Source organism: Cebus imitator, unplaced genomic scaffold (genome assembly GCF_001604975.1).
Source record: "Cebus imitator isolate Cc_AM_T3 unplaced genomic scaffold, Cebus_imitator-1.0 Scaffold297, whole genome shotgun sequence".
Taxonomy (NCBI): domain Eukaryota; kingdom Metazoa; phylum Chordata; class Mammalia; order Primates; family Cebidae; genus Cebus; species Cebus imitator.
The window spans coordinates 1,225,118-1,247,500 of NW_016107612.1; the positions used below are offsets into that span (position 1 = coordinate 1,225,118).

Genomic DNA, 22,383 nt, shown 5'->3' on the forward strand with positions numbered 1-22,383 from the left:
AAAGAGAATATAGGGAGGGGAGGTGAGGCCTGGGGAACAGAGGGGAAGGCAATATAGGGAGAGGAGGAAGGGAATATAGGGAAGGGAAGGGGGAAGGGGAAGAGAGGAGGGGTGGGGAAGGGAGGGGACGGAGGGAGTGGAGAGGAGGGGAGGGGAGGGGAGAGAAGGGGACGGGAGGGGCTGAGCCAGAGGAGCTGGCTGTGCCCCACAATGCAGCCCATACCCTCCCTACCTTTAGTTGCATCCCAGAAGACACAGGTGAAGGTCATGTTCTGAAACCAAAGAATGGGAGTCAGGAAACAGGAAAGGGGAAGGTTGGGGGAGGGCAGGGGAAGCGGGAGGACGCTGTGCTCCCTTGGGTCCTAGCGGAGTGTGCGTGAGGTAGAAAGCAAGCTTCACGCCCATGGGCTGCATAGAAAAATTAAGTGCATCATTTGATGAGCCCTTGGCCGACTGCGGTGTGGGGCTGTGGGCGGGGTGGGGGTTTGCCTGTTTGTGTGCATGTGCGTGTGTCAGGGAGCCTGCATGTGGAGCATGTGGAATGCCGTGTGGATGCAGGTGGGCTTGCCAGGTCCTCATGTGCGCCTCTAGGGTGTGTGGCCTTGGACCTAGGTATGTGTATGGCCCTAATGACTCCTCCTGGGTGGCTGTGGAAGGGTAGGGACTGATGTGCAGTGTCCCATGCAGGGCCCATAGGCCTGGGTGTGCCCACCCACCTGTCTGCCCCACAGTGACTGCCAGGCCTGGGCGGGGGACTCACGGGGGGTGGACGCTGGTGGGAGAAGATGATCTCCAGAGGCTCAGCCAGCCTGGTGACACGCATTCGTCCCAAACTCAAGCCCACCAGGCGATTGTTCAACACGCTGCTGCCATCCCCCAGGCTGAGCTGGGGGCCCTGTGAGGGGGGAGATCAGGGGGTCAGGCTGTAGAAGGGGCCATCCCGACCCACCCGGGCTGGGGTTCCTAGCAGCCTCCAAGAACCCATGGCCCTTGCTTGGAGGGCGGGAGTTCGAGGCCAGGGGACCAAGGGGCTAAGGAGTCACAGGCAGCCTCCTCCCTGATGCTCCCGGTGGCCTCCTGCCTGGGCTGGGCCAGGTCAACTGGCTGCAAAGCTGTGCACATGACCACTCTCCGCTGCTGGCCTCCAGAGCTCCTCTGCCCTCTTAACTAGAGGGGGCACAGGGCCAAGATCAGCCAAGAAATGGAAGTCAGTGGGGAGGACAGCGTGTCCCTGAGGGTCTTAGCATGAGTGTACATCAGTAGAAAGGGGGCTGGTGGGGGGAGCACAGCCCTCAGGGGTACACACGTCTGCGCATGAGTGGACGCACACCTCTGGGGTGTGCATACCTGGTACACGTATGTGCAAGGGCATGGCTGCACTCGCTCGTGTGGATATGATCACACCTGAGCACAGGGGATGCTGTGTGCACAGGAATAGAAAGGACATGCATGTTTGTGCACACACAAGGACACACAAGGGCACATGAGCACCCTCAGGACACAGGTACAGTCAAAGGTCACTGATGTATGGGGTCAGACATCTGAGAGCCTGTGACCAGTGTGAGTCTGAAGGCCACAGTCTCTAGCGACAGGGGTCTGGGATGACCATGGGCTGCATTAGAAACACTAAGAGGCTCACCGCCTGCTCTGTCCCCATCGGATGCCTCAGCAGACGCCAGTGACTGCAAGCTGTGGCATGGGGCCCAGAGGACCTAGCACCTGACCTCGGAGCTTCCCCGAGTCCTCACCTTGAAGAGAGTCCCCGGACCGATGTCCAGAACAGTGATGGCCAAGCGGACCGCAGACCTATTGCCCGGCAGGGATTCGAAAAGGCTCTTGGGAAGTCGCACTCTGTCAGGGGGCTTGTCCTCATCCTTCATCACCTGCCTTGGAACCTACAACCACAGACTCAGCAGCTCCATCTGTACCCAGCCTCCAACACAGGTCCTGCCACTCCCCCAGCTGGGAGGGGAAACTGAGGCATACTGGGTCGGGGCAGCACCTGAGGACTGTCAGGTCTGAGAGGCAGGATGCTTGGGGCACAGTGCAAGCTCTGCTCCTCACGGGCGGTGCATCCCTAGACAAGTTACAGCCCTTATGGAGCCTCGGTTTTCCCGACACAGGGGACAGACCTAACCTTGTGCCTGCTTGGCCACCTGACGCCTGGGCAAGCTGAATGTGCAAGTGTGAGGATGGCTGAAGGCCGTGTGCTTTTGGCCAGGGCCCTAACAGTCCCACTGTTTACACAAGGCTTGATGGTGACAGTGTCTGGCTTCTGACTCAGGGAGAAATGGAAAGAATAAAACCATCAGGAAGGAAGTTGAGGAAGGGAGAGAACGAGGGCAGAGGGGGACACGCATATTTACTCTGAATGTGAAATCCTCCCCACCCAACAAGCACAACGCAGTTTTAAAAAACAAAGAATGGTCAAAATATTGAAATACATATCAGTGGTCATTGCAAAGCATTTTTTTTTGAGACCAAGTCTCGCTGTTATTGCCCAGGCTGGAGTGCAATGGCTCAATCTCTGCTCACTGCAATCTCCGCCTCTCAGGTTGGAGTGATTCTCCTGCCTCAGCCTCCCAAGTAGCTGGGATGATGGGCATGTGCCACCATGCCTGGCTAATTTTGTATTTTTAGTAGAGATGAGGTTTTACCATGTTGGTCAGGCTGGTTTCAAACTCCTGACCTCAGATGATCCCCCCGCCTCAGCCTCAAAAAGTGCTGGGGTTGCAGGCGTGAGCCACCGCGCCCAGCCACAAAGCATGTTTCCTTCATTCTCTGAGCCCCCTGTCCCCGCAAGGGCTACAGCCTGAGCCACCCGGGGCCTGCCTCAGAAGCACCACATGTGCATTGGCACAGGGGGGCTATCATTGGAGCCGAAGGCCCCAACTTTCTCCGTCCCGGTCCAGACTCTCATAGAAAGGACAGGTGGGTGATTTCTGGGGCCAGTGCCTAAGCCAGGGAGAGGGCTCCACTGCTTGAGTGACATAACAAAGTGTTGAGGAAAAAATCTATCTTCCATTTCCCTTTCTTCAGACAAACCCAAAAGTCCCTCATTCCTAACCAACCCACCTGGGTGCCTCAGCCTCTACCACCATGTCCATTTCTTCCAGAAGGCCGGAGACTTTCTGAGCCCTCGCTGCCCCAAGTATTCTCTGTGCCTTATCTCATTTGTTCCTCTCATTCGTCTTTTGTTTGTTGTGTGTTTTGTTTGTTTTTGTAGAGATGGAACGTCACTGTGGTGCCCAGGCTGGTCTAGAACTCCTGGCCTCAAGCCAGCCTCCCAAAGTGCTGGGATTGCAGGTGTGCACCACTGCACCTGGCCATGTTCATCTTAAAAGTGGGCAGTACCTTCATCTTTTTACAGATAGGGAAACCGAGGATCAGAAAAGTCATTTGCCCATGATCACAAGGGCAGAGCTGGGATTTGAATCCGCCCAGCATAAATCCAGAGTCCACCCATTGAACCCTTTCCCTCATTTCAACTATATTGCTTCAGCAGAAGAGCTCATGGGAATTTTAGGCGTGGAGGAGCCTTAGAGCTCATTTTACAGGTGCAGCTCTGCCAGTCGGGTTGTGGGGGGAACAAGCCCTGATGGGCACCAATCACAGGATATAACTCTCTTAGAGTTTTGAAATATTGTTCAAGAAAGATAGGGTCTGAACCAGCCAAGGGGGCTGGGGAGCTCTTCACCTGAGAGGGCTTGAGAGAGAAGTACAGGTCTTCTGCGGTGCTGGTGCTGACGTTCTGGACCAAAGCCTTCAGGAAAGACGTGTTCACCTTCTCCGTCAAGGCTTCCTCCACCAGGTGGGCCTCGTAGTTTAGCCAGTATCTGCAAGGGGCCAGGGACAGCGGGAGGGTAGAATCCTGCGGGCTGAGTTACTCACTCCTTGGGCTCCTGGGGTGAGAGGGCTGACCCAAACTATCAAAGTAAAGACCCTGGGATCACAGCAGGAGGAAGAAAGGTAAAGGTGGCTTGGGAGCCACCCAGACTGCTCCTGCAGGATTTCAGCTAGGAGTCCCCTCTGAGTATTTTATGCATTCGTCTTTTTTTGTGTGTGCATGTGGTAAAATACATATAACATAAACTTTACCATCTTAATAACTTTAAAATGTCCAATCCAATGGCATTAAGTAATTCACAATGTTGTACAACCATCATGCTGTCTAGTTCCAGAACATTTCATCACCCCAAAGGAAACCCATACCCATGAAGCATGCCCCTCTCCCTTCCCCTGGCTTCTGCAATCACTAATCTACTTTCTGTCTTCATGAGTTTGCCTATTTCAGATACCCCACACCAATGGAATTATACAATATGCAGCCTTTTGTTTCTGACTTTCATCAGCGTAATGTTTTCTGGGTTCACCCAAGTTGTAGCATGTACCAGTATTCCATTTTATTTTGTTTTTGAGATGGAGTCTTACTGTGTCGCCCAGGCTGGAGTGCAGTGGTGCGATCTCAGCTCACTGCAGCCTCTGCCTCCTGGGTTCAAGCGATTCTGCTGCCTTAGCCTACTGAGTAGCTGGGATTACAGGTGTGCACCACCATGCCCAACTCAATTTTTGTGTTTTTAGAAACATGGAGTTTCAGTATGTTGGCCAGACTGGTCTCGAACTTGTGACCTCAAGCGATCCGCCTGCCTCAGCTTCCCAAAGTGCTGGGATTACAGGCGTGAGCCACTGCACCTGGCCCTATTTCTTTTTTAAAATTCCTTTTAGTAGAGTCAGGGGTCTCACTCTATTGCCCAGGCTGGCTTTGAACTCCTGGCCTCAAGTGATCTTCCTGCCTCAGCCTCCCAAAGTGCTAGGATGACAGGCGTGAGCCACTGTGCCTGGCCCTTGTATTTCTTTTCTTTTTATGGATGAATACTATTTCATTGTATGGAGAGATCATATTTTGATTATGCCTTCACCCATTGAGGGACAATTGGAGATTTTCCTCTTTTTTTTTTTTTTTTTTTTTTNTTTTTTTTTTTTTTTTTTTTTTTTTTTTTTTGGCTATTGTGAAAAGTGCTGCTACAAATATTCATGCACAAGCTGCTGCTTTATTTTTATTTTTATTTTTATTTTGAGACTGAGTCTCACTCTGTCACCCAGACTGGAGTGCAGTGGAGTGATCTTGGGTCACTGCAACTTTCGCCCCCTGAGTTTAAGCAATTATCCCACCTCAGCCTCCCAAGTAACTGGGATTACAGGTGCCTGCCACCTCGCCACGCTAATTTTTCTTTCTACTGAAAACCCTGTTTTCAGTAGAGACAGGGTTTCACCATGTTGGCCAGGCTGATCTCAAACTCCAGACCTCAAATGATCTGCCCACCTCGGCCTCCCAAAGTGCTGGGATTACAGGTGTGAGCCGCCGTGCCTGGCCCATGTACAAGCTTTTATTTAGAGACTTGTTTGAAATTCTTTTGGGTATGTACCTGAGCAGCACAAAGAGGAGCCTCTGAACAGCTCTGGGGTGTTAAGAAGTTGCTGGATCAGCTGCAGGTGGGGAGGGTAGTGTTTTCAGGCCACTGAAGTAACGATCCAATGAGATTGCTGTCCTAACACCAAGCCTGAGAGCAGGCTTTCATTCCTTTAACACATGTTTACTCAGTACTAATACAAGCCAGGTGCTTTTCTAGGTATCCTGGAAGAGTTATGGGCAACTTTGATTAGGAGTGGAAGAAGGAAAGAGAGGCAGGGATATTTTTGGAGATGGCTCCTGAAGACGTCGTATTCTAAACCCCTCTGTCTCCCTCACCCCTGCGTCTAACCAGTCTCTTGTCTTACTGAGCCTCCATCGTGTCATCTTTCCCTCCATCTCCCCTTTCCAAGCACACCATGCCAGTTGCTGCTGGTGGTGCTGGCTCGGCCCTCACTCCCACCCAGGACCCTGTAGTGCGTCCTACGGGGTCATGACTTCCTGCATCACCACCCCATCACCGTTCATGAGGCCTGAGCAATCTTTCCAAAATGCAGAGTTGACTATACTCTACCTGTGCTTAAAATATGTCATTGCCGGCCAGGTGCGGTGGCTCACGCTTGTAATCCCAGCACTTTGGGAGACTGAGGCTGGTGGATCATGAGGTCAGGAGATCGAGGCCAACAAGGTCAAACCCAGTCTCTACTAAAAATACAAAAATTAGCTGGGCGTAGTGGCACACACCTGTAATCCCAGCTACTTGAGAGGCTGAGGGAAGAGAATAACTTGAACCCAGGAGGCGGAGATTTCAGTGAGCCATGATCATGCCACTGTACTCCAGCCTAGCAACAGAGTGAGACTCCATTTAAAAAATAAAATAAAATAAAAAGTCATTGCCTTGCTGCACCCCCCATTGGTATAGCTTACACAATCCTTCACACATTAGTCTCTGCCTATATTTCCAGTCCTATCTCCCACCCATAGCATCTCCCTATTGCCTCTTCCATCCCCAAGCAGTTTACATTGTTACAGTTCAAAGCATTGAAAGTTATCCCCGAATACTCTCAGTTCTGCTGTCTGTATCCCCACCATTGCTTAGATCCAACTGGAAAACTCCTATGCACCCTTCAAAGCCCTTTCTGGGTTTCCTCCTCTGTGAAGCCTTGGCCGACTTCCCTCCTGCGGGCTAAACTGGCACCTTGTCTGCCCTTCTGTATACACTCTGGAGTCATCATTATTTGGGTCTGTGTCTGTCCTTCCACAACTCCCAAGGGCTGGGATAGGAGTGGATTCATCTCTGAATCCCCTAGATCAGTAGGGATCCCAATTGCCAGAATGGAGGTGTTGGGTCTGGGGACTGTGGTGTCAAACAAGGTGGAAGGGTGAGATGGGAGCGGCATTTTCTGGGGCCTTGGGGGCAGATGGCCCCATCCCATCCTGAAAGCCCCCCCTCCTGGCAGCTTCAGATTCCCCCTCCAGCTCAGGGGACCCCCTTACTTCTGCAAGTTTCCCACATCGCAGGGCTCGCTCTCCGACTGCCTGCACTTGGTGAAGCACCCAGCCTTGTCTTTCAAGTCAAATGCGCCGTACTCATCCAAGTTGTCCCCCAGGCAGCTGTGTCTTGGCTCTTCAGTGCGGTTTTCCTGACCTAAGGAAGGGATGCAGAGAGTGTGGATGGGCTGGACGAAGATGGGCAGCAAGGAGGAGGAGGGGGAAAGGAGCTGGGGCTCCAGAGTCTGGTGGTTGGCCTGGAACCCAGCGCCATGCATCACGTTAACAGTGCACTTGAGCGGGACGCAAACCCTCTCTCGGGCTGTATCCAAGGTGAAAGGAAATGTCCCATCTCCCAGAGCTGGTAGGATGCTTTGGGGAAAGCATGTACAAAAGGCTTGGCACATGACTCTGTAAATAAGAGGTTTCATATGTTTGTGCTGTTACTCCTTTACCCCTTCCTCCAGGGAGTCTTCCTGGCTTCTCACAGTTATTCCACATCAGACCTTCTAAAGCCCTCACAGCTGTGGACTCTTGTGGAACTCTTGGATGCCTTCTGTCTTGGTTTGCCACGTTCTCCCATGTTTACACTACAACCCTCACGGCTACCTCCCGGGACAGGCAGAAAATGCAGCAAACCAAGGCCTCTCGAGCAAAATGACTTGAGAAAGGTTGCTAGCTAGTTGGAGTTTGCTCCGGGACTGAAGACCAGCTTTTGTGACTTTAAGCTCAGTTCCTTTTCACCTAACTCAGGGCATGAAGTGAAAGCTTTGAGTCATCTAGTAGCTGTAAGTCCCAAAGCAAGTTACTTAAACTCTCTAAGGCTCAATCTTTTGCCAGCAAAATGGAGCTAATAATGCGTTCCTTCTGAGTTTTGGGAAGAATTAGAGATAAAGGACATAGCTCATTGCAGTTGTTCAAAGAGTTACCACCTTTAACGGTTTATTGCACAACCTTCTGGAAATTTTGCAGAAGGCATGCATATGCAAGTATTTATAAGCACATCATTTTTTTTAAATTTAAAACCATTTTCATTGAGAAGAGTGGGTCCTCACTATGTTGCCCAGGCTGGCCTCAAACTCCGGCCTCAAGCGATCCTCCCACCTCGGCTGCCTAAGTGCTGGGATTACAGGCGTGAGCCACCATGCGTGGCCAATACATAATTTTTAAATGTACGCAAACAAAATCACTTAGCTATATATCTTTTTTCTTTTCCTTTGAGACAGAGTCTTGTGCTGTCACCCAGGCTGGAGTGCAGTGGCATGAGCTCAGCTCATTGCAACCTATGGCTCCCAGGCTCAATAGATCCTCCAACCTCAGCCTCCCAAGTAGTTGGGACTACAGGCACATGCCACAATGCCCAGCTAATTGTTCATTTTCTTATATTTTTTATTTTATTTTTTGTAGAGACAGGTTTCACTGTGTTTCCCAGGCTGATCTCGAACCCCTGGGCTCAAGGGATCCGCGAGCCCTGGCCTCCCAAAGTGTTGGAATTTATAGGCATGAGCCACCATGTTTGGACAAGCAATGTATCTTGAAGAACTTTCCACCTCATTCTTTATATTGCTGCAAACTATTCCATTCCATGGGCATTGCAAGCCTTTTTTAACCAGTCTCCTGTTGGTGGACAATGATTTTCACAATCTGCCCTAAGAATTGCTGAGTGTGCATCTTTTCAGCTTGTGTTAAGAACTCATAGAAAACTTTCGTATCATAGGACTATCTGGATCTAACTATGTGCTTTAAAACTCTGCCGGGAAGTCCAGGTGTGGTGGCTCACACCTGTAATCCCAGCACTTTGGGAGGCTGAGGTGGGTGGATCACCTGAGGTCAGGAGTTTGAGACCAGTGTGACCAACATGGGGAAACCCTGTCTCTACTAAACACAAAAATTAGCCAGACCTGGTGGCAGGCACCTATAATCTCAGTCACTTAGGAGGCTGAGGCAGGAGAATCCCTTGAACCTGGGAGGCAGAGGTTACAGTGAGCTAAGATCGCACCACTGCTAAGATCTCCTGGACCACAGAGTGAGACGCCATCTCAAAAAAAAAAAAAAAGAAAAAGAAAACATTCCTATCATAGGACTTTCTGTATGTGCTTTCAAAAACTGCCGGGTGTTATTGAATTTCCCTCCAAAAGCTGGTGCACCTATTTAAAGTCTCATCAAAAGTGGGTAAGAGAGACTATTTATCCACATGCCTGTTATTCTATAGTTTACTAAACTTCTATATTTTTGCTAGTCTGAGAGATGACATTGAATCTTATTTTCATTTAAGGAGTTTGAGCACCTGCCTGTATATTTGAGGCCAATTATATGTCTTCTACTCCGAATTGCTTTGCCATGTCCTTCTCCCATTGATGATGGGACGTGGTCTCAGCTCTGCCTCCTCATTTTTTGGATTACCCCCCCAGAAACTGTTAGGGGAGCTCCCTGTGCGATGGGCAGTGCTGGGGGTGAGGTGGGCAGGGGCTCATTTGCTTTCCATTTTTTATTTCCCTCTCTGCTGTTTGATTTTTAAAAAATCATGTCCACTATTACTGTCACTTAAAACAAAACTGTTCATTTGAAAACATGAAGACAAAAGAAAAATAAAATACACGATAAAAAGAATGGCTGAATAAAGAGTAATGGCAGGGTAAAAACATTCGGGAGTGGATTTTGTAATAATGGATTCTACATGTGACAATTCGTTTTAGACAGCTTATAAAGGAACTTTAAATTTCTGTTAGATTGTAAAGATATTTATGATGCATTGTTTAATGGGAGATGCAAATGATAGATGAGCATGCATGTAATATGATCCATGTTTGCTTTTATATAAAGGGGAGAAGAGGGAGAGGAGGAGGAAGACAGAAGCAGGGAGAGGAAGAGAGGAGAGAAGAGGAGGGGATGGGAGGGGAAGGAAGAGGACAGGAGAGGAGGGGAGAGAACATGGTCCGCTTGAGGGCAAGTGCCATTCTCTGCCATCCCGGCCCTGCTGTCGTGAATGGGCACAAGTGCAGGCAGCCTGCTGGTGGGTGACATCAGAGCCTCCCTCCCTTCCTGCCAAGAATTTCAGTGCAGGCGTGTAAGTGAAGCTCTTGGCAAACACCCTGAACAGAGATGATCGTTAAATATCTTTTCTGTGTGTATTCTTTGAAGCACTTCATGTAGACAAGGAGACCCTGCGCTAGGCCTGTGGGTGGGATAGCGCCCCCTCCTCTCCAGGCCCTCTGTGCTCTAGAGCCTGGCCTCCGTGGACTGCCTCACTTGGGGTTCAGCAAATGGGGAGTGGACTGGAGGTCAGAGGGCAGGAGGAGGGCAGGGTGGACATTCGCCCCCACCCCGCACGGCTCCCTCAGCCCCCGCTGGCTCACCGCGAGCAGACCACCACCATTCCCCTCCCGCAGCCACAGTCTGGCTCCAGAAGCTCAGGTGGCCAGACCTCACGGTGCCGAAGGCTGCCCCAGGTGCCAGCCTGCCCAGCAACCACCCTGCTTGCTCCCCATGCCCTGCCCACACCTTTGTCACGCGTCTCTTTATGGCAGACACCCCCACTGCATCTGTCCCCTGCTCAGCCCTAACAGCTGGGTCCCACATGCTGGTGCCCACCACACTGCGTCACTCCTGCAGACTGTGAGCCTTTTGAGGGTGGGGGCCAAGTGGTACCAGCAGGAGCAGAAGGCACCATTGATGCTTCTTAAATGAATGAGTGAACGAATGGGCAGATGAACGGAGACTAACACATAACTGTCCACACAGGAGGGAGTCTTACTTCTGGGTGTAGACCTGTCAAAGCTCCTCACTTGATCAAAGGGCTGCGGCTCTGCCCCAACCAGAGCATGCACGTCACCACGCAGAAAACAGCATCACCTAGAGGAGCCTTGAAGGCCCAACCAGCAATGACGGCTGGGACCTGAGGCCGCCCATGAGCCCCGGTCACAGCTGCCATCGGTGGCTCCATTCATCCATCCATCAAGGGCCGCCTGGTGGCCTGCTCTGTACCAGGACCTCCCGCAGCCACTAGGAGGACAGTGCTGCCATCTCCACCCTGTTTTTGAGCCAGGGACTGATTCACTCCACTGAATCTCCTGATGTTTGAAGAGAAGAGGGTTCTTTGAAGTCCAAAGAGGTTGATCTATGAGGCCAAAGCCATGTGACCACACACTGGACACCCAGGGAGATGGACATGCAGGCCCCTGACCAAGTCAGGAGCAAAATGAGAGCAGCCCGCAAGACCCTGAGACAGGAGCACTAGGGAGGGAGCACTCAGGAGGGAGCACCTCCCTCTGTCCCAGAGGGTTGCTAAGTTGCCACAGAGGCCAAGAAGAGTAAATGGAGCCGGTTAGGTGGGCAAGGGGTAGGGGGGCAGCTTTTCTGGGAGAGAGGCCAGCAAAGGCAAGGCCCGGGTGCTTCCACGGCCTCTGGAGATGCACCATGTGTTCCCGTGTGAGACGGGAAGGTGACAGGGAGGAGTGTGGATCCTGGCTCAGGCCATTGAGGACCAAGGGGCCATGGCTGAGACTGGGAGAGGGGGCCAGGTGGGGTGGTGTGTGTGGGAGGAGAGGGCCAGGCGAATGAGGTGGTAGGCCTTCCTGGCCTCAGCTTCCCGAGTGTCCGAATCCCATCCCCAGTATCCCACAAGCCAGCTGGAGAATCGCCTGCCCAGAGCCGACCCTGTCCCACAGCCAGGCCTGTCAGGGAGCCGCAGCCCAGGCCGGGGAGTCACGAGCACCCTCTGACCTCCCCTATCTCCAGGGCACTGTGGGGCAACCACGGGAACCCGAGAGCAAGGTTTAGTGGGAGGACAGGATTGATCCAAAGGGACAGGGCTAGAGGAGGTGCTGAGGTGGCTACGGGGGACTCTCGGAGGACACTTCCCAGACATCCCAACTCCTCACCCTCTCCTGTCCCTGCCTCTGTCTCTGGCTCCCTCCCTCCCTCCACAGGGCAGGGTGAGTGTGAGAAGCCAGCCACTTACCTAAGGCCAGGAGCAGGAGAAGCTGGAGGAGCAGCGCCCCCAGGGCCCTGGGCATCGCCATCCTTGGCCAGCCTTGCCCACGCCACTAGAGTCCTGCAGCTGTCTGGCCCTCTGGCCCCAGGCTCTGCCGAGCTGGCCTGCCCCCACCCTGCGGCCCCACCGCTCTGGCTTCCTGTGTCCTCTTTCTCACCCTTCCTGCTCAATGGCGCCATCGGTTGGGTTGTGAAAGGTGAGTGTGGGGAACTGGGCAGTGTTCCCAGCCGCACCGTGCCCAGGAGGCCACCTGCAGAGGGAGATGCTGAGCCCACCCAGGGATGTGCCCCAGGGTCCCACTGGGGTGGGATCTACTAGGCAGAGGGGTGGGGGCATTGAGTGGCCACAGAGGCCTTGCCCTAGAGCAGACCCCTGGGAACTATGATGTGCACAGGCGTGGAGCCAGGTGCACCTACTCAGACCCCTCCTTTCACAAGTTGGGGGCCTCTCTGAGCCTCGGTTTCGTCCTCTGTAAAGTGAAGATGGCAATGGGGCTGCCTCCTAAGGCTTGTCAGGGTTTGATGAGACCTGCAATAATCTGAGCACAGCCTGGCTCTGGGCATGAGGGCAAAGACCCGGATGATGCCTAAGGCTTGAACCAGGCTGGAGGGCATGGGAGAGCCAGAGCTGGCCTGTGGCCCGAGCCTCCCCCACCAGCTTGGATAACAGGACGGACTCAGAGACAGGGTAGCGGGAAGACAGGAGTGCGGCCCCAGGGGTTGGTCAGGCCTGGCCTGACATCCGTCCTGACCACTTCCTGGCTGAGTGGCTTTGCACAAGCTGTCTGTCACTGGAGCCTCTCGAGGCATGTGATGCACTCACGGATGACGCATGCAGAGCCGCTTGGCTGGTGGGCGTGGCCATTGTATCATTTCTGATCAGCAGTGCTGTGAAATCGCAGTCTCCCCACCCCAGCCAGTCACCAATCGGACGGGAAGCGGGGGCAGCAAACACGCCTGGGCTTCAGCCTAAAGGAATCAGGGAGCCAGCCACTCGAGCTTCAACTCTAGAGGCCCCAGGGAGGCACAGTGGATGAGCCTAGGGCCACCTGGAGATCGGAAGGTGAAGGACACCCTGCCAAGGTGTGTGGTCACTGGCACCTCCCTCTGGCCCATGGCGCTGGCACTGCCCTGCTCAGCCTTGGGGTTGAACTGGGGAGCCGCTCGGTCCCTGCTGGCCTCCATTTCCCCTTCCTCCCACTCAGTGTCTTCTGCTGAGCCCTCTGGGTCTGGGAAGGGGTGGGGAGGTGATGTCTGGGTCACTCGCAGGGTGGGAGCGAGTGGGAATCCAGCATGGAGCAGCAGGTCAGAGCCCAGGGCTTCCTGAGCCCCAGAAACTTCCTCTGCAGGGAGGGTCGCGAACGCAGATGAATGGCGGGCCTGCCACTGCTCCACACCCTCCCAGCCTTCTCCTACACGACCTGCCGGCCTCCCTCCCAGCTGCAGGTGAGGGTGGGGTGGGGCGGTGGACTTGGATGAGCTGGGCCTGTCACTGGAGACCCATCCTGGCCCTGGGCCCCCAGAGAGTCTCACAGGTACCAGTGTGTGAAGAGGGGCCTGGGGTTGACTGGGCTGGGACTCCAAGCACCCCACCCACCTTGGAACGTGGGATCAGGGCACCTGGGGGGAGGACAGGGGAAGGTCAGGCTGGAAGGAGAGGAACCTTCCCCCACAACCCCTTCCCAAAAAGGCCCCATGGGGACCAGGGACTGGCCTGGAGTCACTCACAGAACGCTGAGACCCCCGAGTCCCAGCGCCAACAAAACAGTAGTATCCCTTCCTGCCACCTCCTGCCCCAGCTTCTCCCAATGGCTCCAGTGGGCAGGGCCTCAAGTCCTCCAGCCAGACCCGGCCAACATTCAGCCTTCAGCCACTCCAATTCGATTCTCAAGCTAGAGGGATGTTTCCAGATGCAGGCCTAGCCACGTGCTGGCAGAAAGGGTGATCCCGCTGTCCAAAGCCCCACAGCCCAGGAAAGTGCATGATAAGAACAATCAGGTCAAAGGAGCAGCACAGAGCTGTGAGTGCCCCATTCAGGGCCTTCCCCAGAAGGTGAGACCCAACCCAAGACCCCTCCCCATTGCTTGAGCCAGCCTCGGACACAGAAACTAGACGTATGAGAAGTGGGAGAATTGCAGGGTGGGGGTGGCGGTCTCTTCCTGGGTCCTTTCCCTCCCTTCTGGAGGATGTGGGGAGTTGCCTCAACCCCCACCCCAGGACCTAGCCCAGCTATGGGGCTCTGAGAGACCCCCTCACGGAGACCTAGAGGCCTATAAGGAGGGAAGCTGGCTCTGATCCCCCCGGCTGCCCAATCCTGACACAAGGGTGGGGGAAGCTTGGGAAGGTTTGGCCTCTGTCCTCTGGAGCTGGAGGCATAAGAGGAGCCCCCCACCTGCAGATCTTATAAAACGTTTTACGGGTTTTTAAAATGTGATATTCTTCTGTGAACACCCACTGTACTTCAGTATCTTCACGTTTTAAGGGCTTCCTGTGTTCTGACACTGTTATATTTCAGAAAGAGAAACATGCACAGCTGTAATTATAAGGTTTTGGCCGGGCGTGGTGGCTCACGCCTGTAATCCCAGCACTTTGGGAGGCCAAGGAGGGTGGATCACGAGGTCAAGAGATCGAGACCAGCCTGGCCAACATGGTGAAACCCCATCTCTACTAAAAGTACAAAACAATTAGCCGGGCGTGGTAGCAGGCACCTGTAATCCCACCTACTTTGGAGGTTGAGGCAGGAGAATCGCTTGAACCCAGGAGGCAGAGGTTGCAGTGAGCCAAGATTGCGCCACTGCACTCCAGCCTGAGCGACAAGACCAAAAACTCTGTCTCAAAAAAAAAAAAAAGAAAGAAAAAAAAAAGGCAGGCAGTCTGGCTACATGGGCCCTCATTCCTACAAGGCAGTGACCAACTGGAGCTGATGAGCAGCTGCCCCCTCAGCGTAGGATTGGAAGTCTCCAGTTTGCCACAGACCCCACCACTCCCCATGGCCTCCCCAGCATAGACACCAAGTTGCCATTTATTTTCCCCTTTTCCCTGGCTGATGAGGTTTCTAGCAGTCCACTTTTTTTTTCTTCACACACAGCTCTCTTCTCTCTTTCATGTTTCCTGATTGGCCCCAAGGTGTTTGTATCAGTGACTCTTTTAGTAGGAGCACAGGAAAAAGCTCAGAAGGAAATGCCCCAACATGTTTACGCCAGTTAGGTGTAACGGCAGCTGATTTTAATTTTACTTCTTGATTCTCTTCTACAGTTTCCAAGTTCTCTACAATGAACATGTACTTCTTTTTAATATCAAAAGACAAAAGAATGGGTACTAAAAAGAGCATCTTTCCCATCTTTAAGGTCAAGATCACACGCTACCTCCTGCAGGAAGTCTTCCGGGATTCCCAGCCAGGAATGATGGCTCCCTCTCCTCGTGTCTGTAGCTCCTGGAGCTCTTGCTTCATGCATGCCTCACATACCATGCTGAGGGTTGGCAGGGGGAGTGACCAGGTCGGTCATCCATGTCCCTACCACCTAGCACAGGCCAGAGCAATAGACCCACGTGTGTTTGTTGGACATAATTAACCATGATGGGGGCTGAGTGTGCCTGCAGCTATTTGCAGGGCTTAGGGGTTGGCTCTAGGCCAGTGTCACCAGAGGAGGTTGGTCTCAGTCCTTGGAGTGCTGGGATGCAAACCAGGTGGGATTGCCATGGTCCACAGTTCTTGCCACAAGAGGGCATCAGGAGAGGCCGTGGCCCCTGTGAGGTGTGTGCTTAGTCAGGGTGCGCAGGGGCAATGCAGCTCAGAAGAAGGCCCAGACGGACAGAGGGACCTGCCCAGCCCAGGCATCTGTACTGAGCCTGGGTCAGGGGCAGGCCAAGGCTTGTGCAGTAGACAAACGTTTACAGCAGACACCAGGCGGCTCCTGGAAACCACGCCCCACAAAACAGCATTGGAATAGGGGACCCCAGGCTGTGAACGAAGGAGCGGGGAGGTCCTGGGAGAGGAGAACCCCGGGGAAGACGGAGGGAGGGCTGGGAGGTGATGGAGGGAGGGGCCTGGGCTCAGAGGTAGGCGAGCTGCTGCTGTGCTCCTGGCAACGGGCTTCTCCTTCCCCAGGGCTCTGGCCCTGAAGCTCTGCCCGGGGCCCCATTTGCCCTGGGTGCCACCTGAGGTTAAAATGACAGAGGATGCAGAACACCCTCAGGGTGATCACGAGAGACAGAGCAGCTGGAGCCACGTGTCTGTCCCAGGCAGGGGCATAGGACTAAGGCTGTGCCAGACCCTCAAGATCCAAGGCCCGGCTCCCAGCAACGAGGCTGGGCCTGGGGTGGTGGGGAGAGAACAGGCCTCCACCCAGATTAGGACAGATGTGGGGACAGTCCCCCAGCCAGCATGGTGGCAAGCTCCTGAGCCCCTTGGGAGCTGAATAAGAGCCGAGTAGTCCCCAAGGCCCATTGAGAAAGCCCAGCCCGGGAGCCCGTCCACCATGGCAACAGCCCATCCATCCATGGTCCTCGGGCCTTCCCACTGGCCTGGGGCCGGGCCCTGCTCAGGGGCCACTGGCAGTGTGACATGAGACCGAGTCTCTGCTTCCTCATGCAGGCAGGCAGGTAGGCTGGAGGCCTAGATGCGGCTGGACGAGGTGCTGCCCGAGCTGATGGGGAGCCTGGCGCTGTCGGAGCTGCTCTTCAGAGGGGAGGGGCCGCCCTGGGCCTGCAGCCTCATGGACCAGTACCAGAGGAAGATGAGGAAGCCTGCGGGCAGGGAGGGCACGCGCTCAGCAGTAGGGGAGCCGAGCCCCGCCCCTCCCTCCTCCTCCGTCCACAGCCACCCCACCACCAGTGTTTGCCCAGCACGGGCTGTTGGGCACCCATGGGACCCAGCCGCACTGTGCTAGGTCCCTGTGTGGCCTCTCACTGTGTCACGAGCCTCCTGCAGACCCATCCTAGTCATTACTCTTCTCTTTTGTAAACAAGGAAACGAAGACCCAGGAGGCCCGGGTAAGGGGACGTGGCTGAGCCAGGGCTCAAACGGTGTGAACGGGCTCTGGAGCCCACCCACTTACTCCCTGTGCGATTTTGCAACCCCCAAATTACTAGCACTCTGAGGTCTTCCCAGCGTAGCAGATGTCTGTGGGAATGGATGGGCCTCACTCCCAATCCTGAGTCCCCTGCGTCTCACAGGCAGGAATGAAGGCCTGAATGCTAAATAACTGAAATTTGGTAACATCTCCCCACCACCAACTCTCAGCTCCCATTCTAGGGTGACCCTGTATGGGAGGCTGGCCTTGAGCTCCATGTGAGCCCCTGGGCCTGGTCATACACCCCCTCCCATTCTGCACGGCCAGGAACAGGGGTGTGCCTGCCTGTGTGTGCATCTGAATACACACACACACACACAGGTATGTGCCCAGGAAGGGACCCGGTTGGCATCAAGCCAGGGCCCTCATGACCCCACCCCGGGATCTTGCCCCTTCACCCCTGACCCACTGCCCTCTGGCCACGCTCTCCTTCACTGTCCCTCCTACACACAGCCAGTTCCAGCCTCAGGACCTTTGCTCCTGCTTCTCTCTCCGCCTGGTGCTTCCTTCCCCTAGACCAGGGCTCCTGAACCTATCCTGTGCATGTGTCCCCTTGGGCATTTGTGAAAATGCAGAGTCTGACACCGCAGGGCCCGGGTGGCCCAGAGGCTGAGTTTCCAATAAGCTCCCAACAGCGCTGCTGCTGGTCCCACACCTGAAGCACGGAGGCCCTCCATCCCCCCACAGTGGGGTCTTTCTGTTGTCTTCACGTCTCCTATCCAGAGAGGCCTCCCTGGCCACCCTTCTTAGGGTGTCCCCTACCCCAGCCCAGGCCCTGTGCAGCACGGGCTCACGACGACTTCTCGACTATCTGGGACCACTTTTGACGGCTACACACTTGCCCACTGAGGCCCAGTCTTCCCCACTAGAGCTGAGCTCCATGAGAGCAAGGCCCACACCCAACCAGCTCAGCCATAGCTGTGTGGCTTAGCACAGGGCCTGCACATAGTAGGTGCTCAATAAAGACTTGTCCACTATGGCCTGGATGTCCCCATTTTATGAATGGCATGACTGAGGCCTAGAAAAGGGAAACCTTCATGTTCCCCAGGTGATCTCTTCCCTGCCCTGTGCTCCATGTGTGAGCACCATGCCTGGGCCAAGGGACGGGTCTTCTCCTTACCTTGGAAGGAGGTGATGATGCTGAAAAGGTAGAGGACGACAAGCTGGAAGGTTCCAGAAGCAAAGGAGAAGAAGATCAAGGCCCAGGGCAGGCCAAGGACGAGGCTGAGGCCCAGCAGCGTTAGCACGTGTGACCACTTTTGGGTGTGGGGGCGCAGCCGCAGGATGTGCACCACCATGGTGCACAGCATGGCCGTGTTGAACAGAAACACCAGGCTGAAGAGGCCCAGGTTGGTGATGTAGCTGACCAGGGAGTCCCGGATCCAGCACCTGCAAGTAAGGGCCGGGGGCTCAGTGCGCAGCCAGCAGGGGCGGCATTCCCGGGCTGTGCTGGTCCTGTTTGTTTTTAGGATTATTCGCTGTTTACAGCAAGTGCTGCTTGTTTACTACTTACAGTGCTGATGCAATCTTAAAAATACATTTATGTTAACAAGTTGGATTGTTTAAAGGAAAATATTAAGTAAGTAATAATATAGATAGTACAAAAGTGAGGCAGAAATCACCAGGTCACAACGTGAAGGGCTGAAAATTTCAAAGCCACTGAGCCGTTGGGAAGGACCCTTCCCAGCCTGGAGCTCAGGATCCCTGGCTTCCAGGCGGGGCTCAGGGGATCCATAGGCAGGGCCACTGCCAGCCTGGGAGAATCGGGGCGTGGAGAAGGACTGGACTTCAGCCCTACTCACCCCCTGCCTTTGAACAGCACACCGGCCTCAGGGTGGCCAAGAGTAGATCCCTCCCCTCCGGAAGCCTCCGTCTGTCCCATGGGAAACAGAGGTACGCTGAGGAGTGCGGGAGGCTCATCTGCTTCAACCCATGCGCCCATTCACGCATGAGGGAACGGAGGCTCAGAGAAGCCGGCGCCCGTGCAAGGTCACCTGGGGAGTGAGTGCTGGATCCAGGCCTTTTCTCAGCCCCATGACTCTTAAACCAGTGCTCCGGCCACTGCCAGGCCAATTCCTTGAGGAGACTGGAACCCAGGTGTCTCCTGGCCAGCATGACCTGGGCTGCTCCCTGGCCTCCGCACCCAGAGATCCACCTCCCTGCCCCCATCGCACACAGCCACTCACATGGAAGGGTAGATGACACTCTCTGGAGTCCTATGCACAGCCAGGATGATGGGGCCATAGTTGTCCACATCCACCAGGGCCACCAGCGTCACCAGAAAGATGGGGAAGCCTGAGGGTGGCAAAGCATGCTCCATCTCCTGCTGTCTGAGGCCTGCCCCTTCCCTGCTGGCCTCAGGGGATCTGAAGGACGAGGCCCCCTCTGAAGTCTGGGCTCCTGAAGCCCACCCAGCCCCATCTGGTGGAGAAGTTCTCCCAAGCTTGGACCCTCCCCTTCCCTATTCCAGTTTGGGTTTCCTATAAGGGGAAGCCATCTCCTCCAACCTTAGCTCTGCCTTTCGTCAGCCTGGGGGCCCCTGGGAGAAAGGCCTGTGGGTCTCTGCTGCAGGGCTGAATGTCAGGGGGAGATGGGAGGGGCAGACAGCTTAGGAGGGACAGCAAGAGTTCTGCCTTCAGGGACTGTCTGCACTAGACCTTGACCTCACCCATTAGGTGGAGATTGGAAGCTCCCTAGAGGAGGCTGCCTACCTCCAGACACAGCGTCCTGACACAGAGCCACCTCCAAAGGAATTTCATGCAAATGGGGGAGTGGACAACTAAGGGGCCCAATGACCAACCCATGAGGAGCAGCAAGCTGGGGTCAGGGCCATGCGGAGGCTGGGGGTCTGTGCAATGTCCAAACAGACTTGTGGCATCAGGAGCCCCTGGGCTCTGGGTCTGACATAAGAGGGCTGGGCCACAGGGGAATTGACAGTCACTGGCCAAGAACAAAGTGCCAAAGCCACAGGGAATCTGTTACCCGAGGTCCTGTGGGGTCCAGAGGCAGGGCCATTGCCAGCCTGAGTGACTAAATGAGTGGAACGGGATTTCAGCCCCACCGATCTCTGAACTGGGTGCCTTTGAGCAGTGCACAACCTGCACATTCACACATGGTGGACCTGCTCATAAAGCCCCTTTGTAACAGAGTGACTGATGTGGAGAGTTTGGAAGTGTTTCTTGGGGACAGGGCTCACCACTTCCTCCTAAAGGGGACCTTGACCCAGCCAAGATGAAGGACACCTGAGGATGAGTGAAGGAAGCCAGAGATAGGTGGAGAGGCAGGAGCAGGTGCCTAGGTTTTGCCAGAGCCACGTGGGAGAGGCAGGTGTGGGGCCCCGCCCACTTACCCCAGCCCAAGGCACTCAGCTTGAGCAGGTAGCCAGGGACGTAGGTGCCGAAGACCTCTACCACAAGTCGGTAGAGATTGTAGCCCTCGAGGCCCATCCAGGAGAGGCAGGTGAGCAGGGAGAAGTGCAGGAAGATGGCGCTGGCACGGCAGCCGGGCTCCGAGGCCGTCAGGGCCACTGGCTCGCTGAGCAGGAAGCTTACGTCCAGCAGGAAGACGGCCAGCAGCAGGTTCATGTGCACCTTGATGGTGTAGTCCCGAGGTTTCCTCCTGCATGGCAGGGATACCCTGGTGGGCCAGTGTGGGAAGGTAGAGAGGGGAGTATGCCCACATCTCCTCCAGGAAGCTTTCCCAGACTGCCCCCCACAGACACACACACACACACACACACACACACACACACACACACACACACACACAATCATACCCTCCCCCATCCTGCTCCTGTGGCTGCAGCCAACCTGCTCCCCACATCCCCCTGTGGACCTACTGTGTGCCTAACACCCATAGACTCAGGCACCAGGTGCACGTTTAACAGAAGCCTCAGCCAGGCAGAGTGATGAAGAGAAATCAGCCACTACAGTAAACCAGACACTCCCAAAGTCGGAGAGAAAGCACTGGCATTTCTACCGTGTTGGAGAATCCATACCATCCATGTTCCGTGTCTGCCCATCTGTCTGCACAGCCGTGCGTCTGTGAGTCTGAGTGTGGGCTGTGAGCATCAGTCTGTCTGCTGGTTTGCAAGTCAACGTGCGCACATCCCACCCCAACCCCCACTCCAGGATTCTACGTGGCCCTTGAGGGTGTGGCAGAATATGCAGGCCCCAGCGTCACCATCCAGGAGTCCCACCCCGCCCTGCCCCTAACTCAGGGCACCATCTTGAGCTGGTCCTTTCCCCTTGAGACTCACTTTACCCATCTGTGAAGTGTGAGGATGGTGCCTTCATAGGGTCGGGGTGAGAGTTACGCTGATACAAAGCATCAGGCACAGATAAGGCACTCAGTTCCTAAGGGTGCCTGGTGTCCTTGAGCATGGTTGTGAGTAGCCAGGTGTTGGGAGTTTCTGCCCACACCCTCAGCCTTCCACCGAGCCCATCTCATCACCCAGCTGTCCTTCCTCATCACCATCACCTACTTAGCTCCCCGGGTGCACAGCTGTGCACACGCATGACAGTCATATTTATACACACATGCTCGTGCACACGCATGACAGTCATACACGTTCGTGTACACACATGACAGTCACACACATGTCCGTACACACACGACAGCCACACACATGCTCGTCACATGCATGACAGTCATATATGCACACATGCTCATGCACATGCATGACAGTCATACACACAATGCTTGTGCACATGCATGACAGTCATACACACAATGCTCGTGCACACGCATGTCATATACACACACATGCTCATGCACATGCATGACAGCCATATACACATGCATGACAGTCATATACACACACATGCTCATGCACATGCATGACAGTCATACACACATGCTCGTGCACATGCATGACAGTCATATACAGACATGCTTATGCACATGCATGACAGTCATACACGCAATGCTTGTGCACACGCATGACAGTCATATAAACACACATGCTTATGCACACACATGACCGTCATACACACAATGCTCATGCACACGCATAACAGTTATATACACACACACGTTCGTGCACACGCATGAGTCATACACACATGCTCATGCACACACATGTCATACACACAATGCTCGTGCACACACTTGACAGTCATACACATGCTTGTGCACATGCATAACAGTCATATACACACATGCTTGTGCACACACATGACAGTCATATACACACACATGCTCATGCACATGCATAAACACAGCTTCACCTTCCTCTCCTCCTTCTTCGTGCCTGGGGATAGTGAGAACTGAAGGTGTCCCTCCTCTCCCCAAATGGACTCAGCACTGAGGGCAAGCGCACCCCAATTTAGGCCAAGCCAAGCACTGACAATCTGACAACCTCTGCCAATCCCTCGCTGTGTGACCTCAGGCAAGTCACTTACTCTCTCTGAGCGTTCC

At 54.5% G+C, this 22,383-nt stretch overlaps 2 protein-coding genes across 13 annotated transcripts in view; both read right to left on the reverse strand.

The window, feature by feature from the left end:
• The window catches only part of ADGRG3 (adhesion G protein-coupled receptor G3), a 24,570-nt gene extending 10,020 nt beyond the window's left edge, over positions 1–14,550 (reverse strand). For 2 of the 3 annotated variants that reach the window (XM_037729292.1, XM_017502620.2), the window contains exons 1-6: positions 11,862–14,550; positions 6,908–7,058; positions 3,698–3,836; positions 1,749–1,895; positions 761–895; positions 233–272 (exon numbers count right to left, since the gene is read on the reverse strand). In XM_037729292.1, coding sequence (XP_037585220.1) covers positions 233–272; positions 761–895; positions 1,749–1,895; positions 3,698–3,836; positions 6,908–7,058; positions 11,862–11,922 — 673 coding nt within the window. In that variant the 5' untranslated portion in view covers positions 11,923–14,550. The remainder of the gene's footprint in view (positions 1–232; positions 273–760; positions 896–1,748; positions 1,896–3,697; positions 3,837–6,907; positions 7,059–11,861) is intronic. The other variant, XM_017502624.2, reaches the window with a different exon arrangement.
• A 545-nt stretch (positions 14,551–15,095) lies between these two features.
• Positions 15,096–22,383, reverse strand: part of ADGRG1 (adhesion G protein-coupled receptor G1) — a 43,798-nt gene continuing 36,510 nt past the window's right edge. For 8 of the 10 annotated variants that reach the window (XM_017502610.1, XM_037729289.1, XM_017502607.2 and 5 more), the window contains exons 11-14: positions 20,315–20,601; positions 19,152–19,260; positions 18,086–18,354; positions 15,096–16,639 (exon numbers count right to left, since the gene is read on the reverse strand). In XM_017502610.1, the coding sequence (XP_017358099.1) occupies positions 16,509–16,639; positions 18,086–18,354; positions 19,152–19,260; positions 20,315–20,601 (796 nt within the window). In that variant the 3' untranslated portion in view covers positions 15,096–16,508. The remainder of the gene's footprint in view (positions 16,640–18,085; positions 18,355–19,151; positions 19,261–20,314; positions 20,602–22,383) is intronic. The other 2 variants (XM_017502617.2, XM_037729290.1) reach the window with 1 other exon arrangement.